Here is a 12,284-nt window from a genome sequence, read left to right on the forward strand (position 1 = left end):
AGGTAACGAAGAACCCCAGATCACTGTATCTAAGCTCAAACATTTAGTAGGGAGAAATTTCCACAACTATCACCGCAGTCCTCCACCAGTAGGAGCTTTATGGCAAAGTGTCCTGACGGAGGCCTCTCCTCAGTAGAAGACATATGAAAGCCTGCATACAGTTTGCAAAAAAATACATGAAGGACTCCTAGACAATGATTGAACTTTTTGGTGTTTATTCTAAACGGTATGTGTAGCGAAAACCAGGCACTGCTCATCACCTGCCAAATACAATGCCAACAGTGAAACATGGTGGTAGCAGCATCATGCTGTGGGGGTGTTTTTTGGCTGCATGGACAGGACCACTAGTTGCAATTGAAGGAAAGATGAATGCGGCCAAGTACATAGAGATCCTGGATGAAAACCTCTCTCAGAGTTTTCTGTAGTCTAGACTGGGCTGAAGGTTCACCTTTCAACATGACAATGACCCTAAGCACACAGCTAAAATAAGAAAGCAGTGGCTTCAGAACAACTCTGTGACCATTCTTCACTGGCCCAGCTAGAGCCCAGACCTAAACACAATTGAGCATCTCTGGGGAGAATGAAAATAGATGTCAACTTTTTTCTCACCATCCAACCTGAGGGAGCTGGAGAGGATCTGCAAGGAAGAATGGCAGAAGATCCCCAAATTTAGGTGTGAAAAATGTGTTGCATCATTCCTAAGAAGACTCATGGCTGCATCAGCATATTTTGACCATGTGATATTTCATTTTTCCTTGTTTAATAAATTAGCAAAATATCTACACTTCTGATTTTATATGGAGTGCAAAGTGTACAATAATGAGCAAAAAAAACCTTTGATCTTACCAATTGGCTGCAATAAAAAAAACTTTTATCTTGCCAATTGGCTGCCTGTTTACATTAGCATGAACATTTTCTCTAGAACACAAAAAATGCCAGAAATAGGATATGATAGAATGATAAAAGCCTATTGAGAATGTGCATTGGAAGCATTTATGTTAAAATGCTATCCCGCTTTTGGTTTGCAAACACACCTGGGTAAAATAATAAAGTCATCTGCAGCAGCCACTACATGACAAATTAAGTATTACACATTTCTCATTTACTAGAGCATGTGGCCTTTAAATACACATCATGGCTATCAAAAGGCAGGATTCTAGTAAGGGCTTTCCTGTATGAAGTCCATGTTTAAAAATAGGACACATGAAGCAAGCCCTTATACCTTTTGTTTCTAATGTTATGTAATATGGTGATTCAAGCAGTAGATGGTAACAAAGCTTTATAATCCTCTTCAGGTTAAAACAACTAATTCAGTGACCTACATATGCCACAAGATGCATGAAAATAATGTAATATTCTTTGTATTTGATTTTTCTATTGAAGTTCACATCTGTGGAAATCTATTCAACACAAATCATGTTACGTCAATTCATTTCATAAGATCCAGAAATCCTCAAGTGATTTTTGTAAAATAGGATAGCATATATATTTCCTCCAATCTTTCTCCACCATGTACTTACTTTCCCTCAGAGCTATAACTGTTAATACTTCCATCTGTTGACTCCCGACTTGGCTGCCGTACCATACGACTCCTCATTTCAGCTGCCATCCCTGTCTCTGTGCTTCTCTGAATTGTACTTTTGAATTTCTTGTTGCCAGAATCTACAGAGGTAAATGAAGATTTAGTAAAGTGACAGTAAACTGAGTCAATTCTATTAAAGTATCACCCAAATCCACGTAATTAATACAGAAGCAAAGTACAATAGTAACTGTAAACATCTCAGTATTGTATTACATAATGTATTTCCATGGTATATGGTTCAGGTTATCAGAAGCAGAATTTAAAAGGCTAGGGAAGTACAGGAAAAGTTTAGCTGTTCATCTGTTTTTTGGAAGGTTTTTTCATAATGTTTTTTAAGATGCATTCAAGATTAAAAACTTCTAATTGATGGATGTATTTGGTCATGCCATATGTCAGTGGTCTGAAGAATTAGCGGTAGTATTATTCCTACAGTTCTGAAATTTTGTGCAATGACTACTATCATGAAGATGAGAGACGCTAAAGCTAAAACTTCTTTTCATAGTCATAGGAAACCTACCATGAGGAACCTACAATCAGAAGTAGATGTGATGATAGATTCTTCCTGTCTGCCTCTGCTATAATCTGTAATTTAATAATCGTGAAACCCAACCTAACTCTTTAAAAACTTTAATTTAGTAATATGTAAATTCCCTGCAGAGGCTACTGGAGTGTGGAGTAGCCTTAGCTTCCAGTGCCCAGCCAGGCTAGTAAATTACATTATGTCATCAGGAGGTATCTACATTAACATCCTGCCTACTTCTAATGGTAGATTCCTCATGGTAGGATTTCTTTAAGGTCTTCAGAGCGACTTGGCTGCATTATGGTTAGATGTGTTGCCAGTTTTTCATTAATAACAGAGGCGCGCATTGTTTCTTTCATCTGAGAATAATTATCTTAAACCACTTAATACACTAAACTAAAGCCAAAGGTAGGTTTGCGCAAACACACTGCAGCACCAGAGTCTTCATCATTATCCTTCATTGTTGTTATGAATACATATACACTGAAATGAATGCTTACAAAGTTCAACAAACAAGTTAAAAAAGTAAATGATGTGGTGTAGAACTTGATGAGTAAAATAACAAAAGTCCGTATTGGCTTGTGATGCAGAACATATAGGACCATGTTGCCATATATGAGCAACAGAAACAGAAATAAAAAAATGAGGTTTAAATAGATCCTCATAAAATCCAGGAACAGACAACAGTTGGAACACTGACGTGATATTGGTTGTAACTGCTGTCAAAGTTATAGCATGAGTATAAGCTTATGTAACCAGACCTCCTTGATTACCTTAATCATGTAAATCAAGTAACATGTGTTGTTTAATATTATAGCCATTAACTAAATTCTTCCTTGTCTAATGATTTAAGTAACACTATAATGTCCTTAAAACCACCTATTTATTCACAAGTAAAAATGACATTGACAGGATGTATAAATATGCAACACAAGAGCAGCTACCATTAGCTTTGATGAGTAGGTGCTGAAGGGTCAATCATTCCAGAACCAATCATGCCCCTTAGTTTTCTCTCTTCACATTGCCATTTCCCAACTCTCCATTAAAAGAGCTAAATGGGGGTCTAAAGAGAATATCATGTAATAGTACATGAGGAATGGATTGTGGGACATTGGCAAGGTCCCTCAAGATCCAGTAAAGGCTAGTGTAGCATTTACACACTTTGAAGGATTTTTAAAGGTCAATATTTTTTCATAGGTTTACAACTTAAACACACCCATAATGACCATTCCATAAAGTCTGAATCTGAAAATAAATGCATCATACCAGTGTGATAAGAAATGACTGTAAGTACACATGCAAGCATACCCCTTCACTCTTATGTAAGCTCAACTGCTTTTAGAATTTAATATTCACTTCACCGCACCAGTGTTAAAGTAGATTGCCAGCGTTTCAATATGTTTTCAGAACATACTGTGCTTTGTGAAGATTAAAGAGAAATTCCAGTTGGAGTTGATATCACATCAATGGAATAATAAACTATGCTAAATAAGTTGTTAAAACTGTTACAAATTTCTGTTTTTCTAAATGAATTTCAATCCCTTCATCAGATTTGCAAATTCTTTTATCTCGTGGTCTTTGCAGCATGACCTCAATTCTTGCCAGATTATTCTGCCACATACAGTATAGGCAGTCCGCGGGTAACGTACAAGATAGGTTCTGTAGTTTTGTTCTTAAGTTGAATTTGTACGCAAGTCGGAACTGTATATTTTATAATTACAGCTCCAGACAAATTTTTTTTGGCCTCTGTGACAACTGGATTTTAAAAATGATGGATTGTCATAAGAACCATGATTAACAATAAAGCTTCATTACAGACACCTATGATAACCGTTGTAGCTGTTTATTGTAGCCTAAGGCTAAAGTACAGTAGATTACCAATAACCAGTGGTCCGTTTGTAACTAGGGGTCGTCTTTAAGTCGGGTGTTCTTCAGTAGGGCACCGACTTTATAGATATATTTTCAAACCACATCCACATATACTGCACTGCAAATGCTTGCAGATTGACAGTAAGGAATTGCAGTGAAATGTGCTGCAGTTCTGTAGCGTGTGAATTCACCTTTACTATAACAATTAAACTTGTCAATATGTATACGAACAAAATTTTATTAAACTAGAAGACATAATAAAAGTATTAGTCACCTATTAAATTAGTTTTCAACCAGACATTAATAAAAACCAATTACTAATTTTATATTTATAGCATCCACAAGATTGTTACACCGATAGATGTAATGACTGTTGAATACTGGTTGATTCTTTTCAACATGGCAAACCCATGCTTTTATCGACCTTCATTAAACTCAATGGGGAAAATTTATCAGGGTTTATACACCTGTTTTGTGGTGTATAAGCCTGGAAATAATTGCTGACACAATGTCGGAATTGCAGTTATTTCCCCCAAGCGGAAGTGGAATGGAATGAATTGGGGCTCACCCCACTTCCAGGTTGAAGCACAATTCTATGAATGGTAGCCACCTGCCATAGAGCAGAAGAGGTAGGAGGACCATGTGCCAGCATATGATAGATATCCCCTGATAGGCCAGTGAAAATTACAGACAGCAAACGGATGTTACAAAATGTGCTGGCCGTCATTTTATTTACATGCTATAAAAAAACTACTGGAATTAAAAAAAGGATGCATTCATTTCGTCCAGAAAGTATAAGTTTTATTATGTTCTTAGAAATCTGTTCGGGATCAAATACAACGGGGCAGATTTATCAAGCTGTCTGAAAGTCAGAATATTTCTAGTTGCCCATGGCAACCAATCACAGCTCTCCTTCGAAATATTCATGAGCACTAGTAAAATGAAAGCGGAGCTGCAATTGGTTGCCATGGGCGACTAGAAATATTCTGACTTTCAGACACTTGATAAATCTGCCCCAGTGGGTACGGAAAGTATTCAGACCCGTTTTATTGCAGTCAATTGGTAAGATCAAAAAAGTTATTTTTTCGCTCATTAATGTTAACTCTGCAACCCATGTTGACAGAACAAATTGAAATGTGGATATTTTTGCAAATTTCATAAAATATCACATGGTCATAAGTATTCAGATCTATTGCTCAGTATTGTGTATTGAGTAGAAGCACATATTGAGCAGATAATCTTATATCTCATTATTTGGGAGTCCTATGTGCATTTTTTTGCAAACTGTATATAGGTTTTCATATGTCTTACACTGATGAAAGGCTTCCGTTGGCACAATCTGCCATAATGCTCCGTCTGGTGGAGGCTGCAGTGAAAGTTAACTTTGTGAAACTTTCTCCCATATCCTTACTTCCTTACATCTCTGGAGCTCAGCCACAGTGAGCTAGGGGTTCTTCTTCACCTCATTCACCGAGGCTCTTCTCCCACAATTGCTTAGTTTGGCTGGACAGCTAGGTCGAGGAACAGTTGTGGTCATCCCAAACTTCTTCCATTTGAGGATTATGGAAGGATTGTAACATTGGCCAGATATGTGCCTTACCACAATACTGTCTCTGAGCTCCTTGGGCAGTGCCTTAGACCTTATGATTCTCATGTGCTCTGACATGCACTGTGAAGTCTTATGTACACAGGTGTGTAACTTTCCTAATCAAGTCTAATTCTTTTTATTAAACACAACTGGACTCAATGGAGGAGAAGAACCATCTCAAGGAAAAGCAGAAGTAAATGGACAGCATTTGACTTAAATATGAGTGACATAGCAAAGGGTTTGACTCCTTATGACCATGTGATATTTTTCATCTTTTATGTATCTTGTTTAATAAATTAGCTAAAAATATCTAAATTTCAGGGTTTTTCTGTCAAAATGGGGTGCGTACATTAATGAGCAAAAAATCTTTTTTGATCTTACCAATTGGCTGCAATGAAACAAAGAGTGAAAAATTAAAAGGGGTCTTCAAATTTTCCACTGTAAGTGCACACCTCTTCATCATGGCCCTTACAACAGTTAATTGGTCTCAAAAAACTGTTATTTAAAAAAGTGCTTTTGTAATTGACTAGTTCAGATGAAAATAAGAGAACATCAGTTCTGTGTTCAGAGAAAAAGACATCAAAGTAAAGACACAAGAAAATGTAGCAGGTAACAAGTACCCCTAATCCCGGCTCTCACCACAAATTGTGGACGACACCTTCCCTCCTTCTGTGCACGGATCGGTCTGGAGCATGACCGCACAAATAGCAAAGAAGAGCATATAGCCACAAGTCCAGCACGATGCGGTTGGAGGTAAAATCACTTCTTTATTAGCCTTTGAAAGAATAAAGAAGTGATTTTACCTTCAACCGCATCGTGCTGGACTTGTGGCTATATGCTCTTCTTTGCTATGTGAAAAGACATCAAAAGCCTATGAAGGAAGAAAAATGAGGGGGAGCCTAGAAGAAAACACACAGACTGAGACACAATGCATAAGATGTTTTTATCAGATTATAGTAAAACTGGTGATCATATTTTACTGCTACTAAGAGGTTTGCTTCTGTGTCTTCTTCCTCTCTGCTCCCCAGTGAAGAAGTATCGGAGCAGTTGACTTTATCTACAAGTACACAATTTCTTCTGATTGCAGATGTTTTACCTGTTTTACATGTTTAAAGGGCACCGACCATTTGATTTGATACAGTATGAACCAAACATTGAGACTGCTGTAGCTACATTGATGCAGGGTCATATCTTGGTTAATCCCTGAGCTGAGTGGTTTTGCTGATAAAACAATTATAAAATTATGATAATGAAGCTCTGTCGCTTATGTGGCTGGCTCAGACCTTCTTCTTGCACCTTAGTTATTCACTGCTTCACAGCATGATGTAATCCCTGGGTTGTGTCTGAAAACAGAATAGCAATTACTGCACCATTCCCCAGCTGCTGTGTATAAGTGATCCAGCTCAGGTTGATTAGTCATGTCTTGACTAAGCTCCATGTATAATGACAAGCTCCTTGTGTAATGTGTTTATGTAGTCAGCCAGCCTCACCTAGCTTTCCCAAAGTCATGAATGTTATAATAGTTTTTTCAGCTAAACCACTCAATTCAGGTATTAACCGTATTAATACTCATGTATGATCCTGCATGAGTGTAGCTACAGCATTATCAAGGCATGTTTGCTTCATAATGCATCAAATCAAATGGTAGGTTTCCTTTAATGTTTTACATATTAACCTGAACTGTTTATTTACAAAAGTACATTTTTGACCTAATAGTTACACTTCAAGAAACAAATTAGCGTTTAAGAGAAATGCGTTTGTGATAAAATTGCAATTATTATTATTTTGATTTTAAGAAATCTACCAAAAAGTTCACATATGAAGCAACAAGGTGAACAGTATTTTTATCCTTACTAGATGTTCTATTCCCAGCTTTTAGCTGTACAGGTCTTTTCAGAGGCTTGGGAAGAAACTGAATTCAACAATTCGATAAACAATGAAGCTGTTACCAAGACGAGACGTTCAGAGCTCAAAACAATCCACTGATGCTACAAGGAACCCAGACTTTTTTTTCATGTGAACATAGAAGTTTAGAAAAGATATTTATCCCCCAGTGTAAGGGAGTTTTTTTTGGACATTTCTGTATCACATTTCTTTTCCCACAGAAATTTTTCTTTTTAATTAATTTATGCTGTGGGAAAATTTAGAACATAATTATTTATAGTATTGTGTCGTACACTATCTAATTAGTGACATCACTGTCATTCAAAAATGTTAAAAACAGAATAAATAAAAGAGAGGGCACAATCCGTCTCATCAATTAGGTTAGCATTCCATATACATCAGACTAGGGTGGCAGCAATAAAATCTGAAGGTGCTCAACCACATATGACACTTATATTAATTTTATGTCAATTACCCAAATGCTGAATACCAGGTGTGTTTGTTTAGCAAGGCCCAGTCACCGTACAATGTACAATGGTGTGCTCATGGCTGTTTTCTCTGCCCACAAACCACAGATCTTTTGTCTGTTTATGCAGTGTGGGAGATTAACTAATGTGTCAGCCTTTAGACCAGTGCAGAGTAGAACTAGACAATTCTCCAATGCCCCAGATTAATAATTGTGTCTGCTGGATGATTAATCTGGTGCAGAATAAGACGGGACAAGTCCTATTTTGCACCTCGTATTAGTTGGTCTAGTTTGCTGTGCCACAATATTGAATTTTCTGTAGTATGGACTAAAATTTTTGGGTGCACAGGTTACTTTCGGTTCGGTCATGCCACCTAGTTGCCATGGAAATTACCTTTTTTCGGACAAGTCAGAAAACTGCCTAAAAATGGTCTAAAACCTTCAATAAATGTGGCATTTCAGGTGAAAATTGATCCATAGACAAATTAATTTGTTATAGACAAATTAATACTTCTTTCTAGAGTGTTTTCAGCACTTTTCAAGTTTCTGAGCCATATGCCTGTAAAAATGGCCCACATGAAATCGATGTTCTTTTTGTCTCCACCCTTTGTAGGGTCCTATGGTACTTACAGTATGAGTGGTTCTGCCTTCCCTCCAATATGACTAAAAACTTTGGTGGAGCTTCATCACTACATTTCTTCTAAATGTTAGAACAAAAAAAATGTAGATTTTTGCGCAATGCTGTTTTTTGAGCAGTTTTTTGCGGCTTTACCACATTTGCGCAAGTTGTGAAGCATTTTCAATGGATTTGTTGTACTTTTCTAACAAATCCAACTGTTTAGACTAAAGTTAGATGTATTTGCCAACTGGGACCTTTTAGAAAGTCACAAAAAAGTTGCAAATGCTAGACAGCATTGACCTGTCTTACTTCACCACCTTGAAAAAAATTTCAGGTTAAAAAAAATTTAGAGTTTAAAGTTAACTTTAGACAGAAATGTAAAAATGCATTAAAACAAGACAATCCTGCTGATTGCAATTTTATTTTGTAAAGGCATTTTTATTTTTAAACAAACGAAAAACCTGCTAGTAAACTGTCTTTTGATTGCAATATGCAGACAATACAACCAAAACATTATATAAAGTGCTGTAACACCCGCGACTGGAGAATTTCCGATTGCAGGTGTTAACCTTTTACACTCAACGAAAAGAGTCTGTTCCAAAAGGGGGGTTAGGAAGGACACTATATACTACTATGAGACATGAACTCCAGAGTGAAAAAAATGCAAACTACACCACATATTACACCTTGCTAAATTCTCCAAGGGGTGTGCATTAAAAAAATTAGGGACACTTTCCAAAATGGTGTCACTTGTTGGGGTTCACCTCAAGATTAATACCACTAAGGCTCTCCAAATGTCCCCGCTCCTGATCCCGGTCCTCTGGCCGTGCGTGCACTTCCCCGTATCCTAGGGAATGCGTGCTCCGGCTTAAGAAGATTTAAAGGGCCAGTGCACTGTTAATTGCCGCTGCCCATTTCCCAGAATTCTATATAAACCCGCCTCTCCCTGCACTCCCTGCCGGATCTTTGTGCTACGTTCCCGACTCCGATCCTGTGCTGCCTGTCTTGACCTCCTGCCTGTCCCCAACCACCAGTTTTCCTTACGATTCTGTACTTCGCCTTGGCGGCCACCACGGACACAGTCACTCCTGTGGAACAACCTGGTGGTACCACGCTGCAACCAAGTCCAACCTGCTTTGCGGCGGGTTCTGGTGAAAACTGGGTACCACTTAGACTCTGATCCCAGGTGTTGGCTTGTGTCATCATCAGTGGTGGTACAGAGGATCCACTACCACCGATCCTGACAGTTATGACCACTTATAGTGAAACATGTCAGATTTTAAAAAAAGGGCTGTGCCAGGAAGGTGAAAAATGGCCATGTCATTAAGGGGTTCAAATTATATTTCCCCCAGATAAATTGTTAGTCACAACTAAGATCTCGATGTTGTGGGGCCCACATTTGTAGGATTATTTTTACTACATAAAAGTATGTGTTAGAAAAAGTGGATGACACATTCTCTACTCTGGAAAGAAAAGCTGGGCATACACACAAAACTCCTTGCATAACTGTTTCTAGCAAAAACTGAAACAAAAAGTACTTAAATGGTCACTGTATGAACAGAAATAACTAATCAACAGCAAATTATCTTTTTATATACCCTAATACCAATTATGGTCATAGAAAACAGAGTTTTACAGTGGAACCAAACACCATAGGTATTTGAGAGATGGATACATCTCCTCTTCAGAAGATTTTAAGAGAAATGTATTGCCCCATGTTCTACTGTCTAAATAAAGATTTTGTAAACATAATTTGTATTTTTGTTGTGATGTTTCTTGTTCTGATTTATTACAGAATGTGTCTATATAAGGAAATAAGCCAGCCTGTTAAGCTCGTAATAATAAGCCAGCCAGTTTTGTTATGGAGACATCAATTCTCAGCAGTCATCTCATTATTATCATAGACGGGATTACAATGAAAGCTAGCACCTCTAATTAATGGCAATAGATGATGATCAAAGCTCATTTTGTTACCCTTCTTGCACAAGTCACCAAATCCTCCCACAGAAGTCAAAAAGTAATCTCTAGACAACATTGTATATGTCTGGGCATTAAAGCACAACTGGAAGCTACTGTTTACAGATCAACAGATCAGAGAACATGACTGCATTTACCTTTGAACTATACTATACTATTGATCATTGTCATATAAACTTTACAGCTTCTATACTGCGATTTACGACTTCAAAGATACAGTCAACTGCAGCAATAAGCTGTTTCTACAAAAGGTTTACCTCCATATTCAAACCAATAGCCACCCTCATGGCATTATAACAGGGTGCCAATCAGGAGGCCTGCCATTCTAAGAGATAGATGAAGTCCTGTCACAGGAAGGGTGTAAAAAACACAATGGTAAATTGACAATATAATGTAAAACATAAGTAGTGCTGGATATTGTATGATCAATATATTATATGCATATTTTCTATCAGTGAACAATCATAGTAGCATAGTATATAAGATTGGAAAAAGTTCATTAAGTCCCACCTTTAAGAATTAAATAAATGTTTTTTCCCCATAACCCGTGATATTTTTGTTCTCCAGAAAGTCATCCAGGCCTCTCTTGAACATGTACATAGAGTCCGCCATAACAACCTCTTGCGGCAGAGAGTTCCATAGTCTCACTTCTCTTACGGTAAAGGACCTTTGTCTATGGTGATGGTAGAATCACCTCTCCTCTAGGCGTAGAGGATGCCCCCTTGTCCTGGTCACAGGTTCAGGTATTTGCACATTGTCTCCCCTCATCCGTCTTTTTTCTAAAAAGAATAACCCTACATTTATTAATCTGTCATTGTATTCTAGTCCCCCATTCCCCTAATAATCTTGGTTGCTCTCCTCTGCACCAGTTCTACTATGTTATTTTTATACATTGGAACCAAAAACTGCACACAATGGGGCAGATTTACTTACCCAGTCCTGTTGCGATGCAGCGGCACGTTCTCTGTGGAGGATTCGGGTTCTGCCGGGATTCACTAAGGTAATTCCTCCGACGTCCACCAGGTGTCGCTGGTGGGCTGAAGTTCATCGGAATGCACGGAAGTTCACCAAGCCAGGCTGGGTGCAGGTAAGTGCGTGTCAAGCGCCACTTTTTTTTTTTTAAATGCGGTGGTTTATCCGAATCCGTCTGGTTTTCATATGGCCACGTCCCCGATTTCCGTCACGTGCATGCCAACGCCGATGCGCCACAATCCGAACGCGTACGCCAAAATCCCGGGGCAGTTGAGGGAAAATCGGCACAAATCGGAAATTTTCGGATAACCCGTCGGAAAATGACCCCCATTATTCCATGCGTGGTCTTACCAGTGAGTTATATAAGGGCAAAACTATGTCCTTATCATGAATATCTATTTCTCTCTTGATACATTCCATATTTAAGTTTATCGTCCACCAATACCAAAAAGTCCAGATATACAACATCAGCCTCCTCCAGGTTGAGACTAGAACTTCTATGTCCTAGTAGAAGTTAGAGTCAATGTAACCTGTATTCCCATCCAGTCTCCCACGCTGGTACTTGCCAGGCCTGAAGCTGCGTTGAAGCTGCAATCTGACGAGGGCATACACATTCAGGTTAGTACTGCTGCTGATGCTTAGAATAACTTAGAATGTAAGAGATAGATGTATATATGGTGTAACAAAAAGGTCAGGAGGGTGGCATAGATTAAAAAATCTATCCAATGATACCAAACACAAATGGAAACCCCCATTTTTTTGTTGCAGATTTGGATTCCTCAGTAAAAATTAGATTGATGTGACCTA

The 12,284-nt window shown here is 38.1% G+C and overlaps 1 protein-coding gene across 29 annotated transcripts in view; it reads right to left on the reverse strand.

Moving 5' to 3' along the window:
- Positions 1-12,284, reverse strand: part of RIMS1 (regulating synaptic membrane exocytosis 1) — a 258,952-nt gene that overhangs the window by 22,245 nt on the left and 224,423 nt on the right. For all 29 annotated transcript variants that reach the window (XM_072142150.1, XM_072142154.1, XM_072142153.1 and 26 more), the window contains one exon: positions 1,521-1,662. In XM_072142150.1, the coding sequence (XP_071998251.1) occupies positions 1,521-1,662 (142 nt within the window). The remainder of the gene's footprint in view (positions 1-1,520; positions 1,663-12,284) is intronic.

Source organism: Engystomops pustulosus, chromosome 3, assembly GCF_040894005.1.
Source record: "Engystomops pustulosus chromosome 3, aEngPut4.maternal, whole genome shotgun sequence".
Lineage (NCBI taxonomy): Eukaryota > Metazoa > Chordata > Amphibia > Anura > Leptodactylidae > Engystomops > Engystomops pustulosus.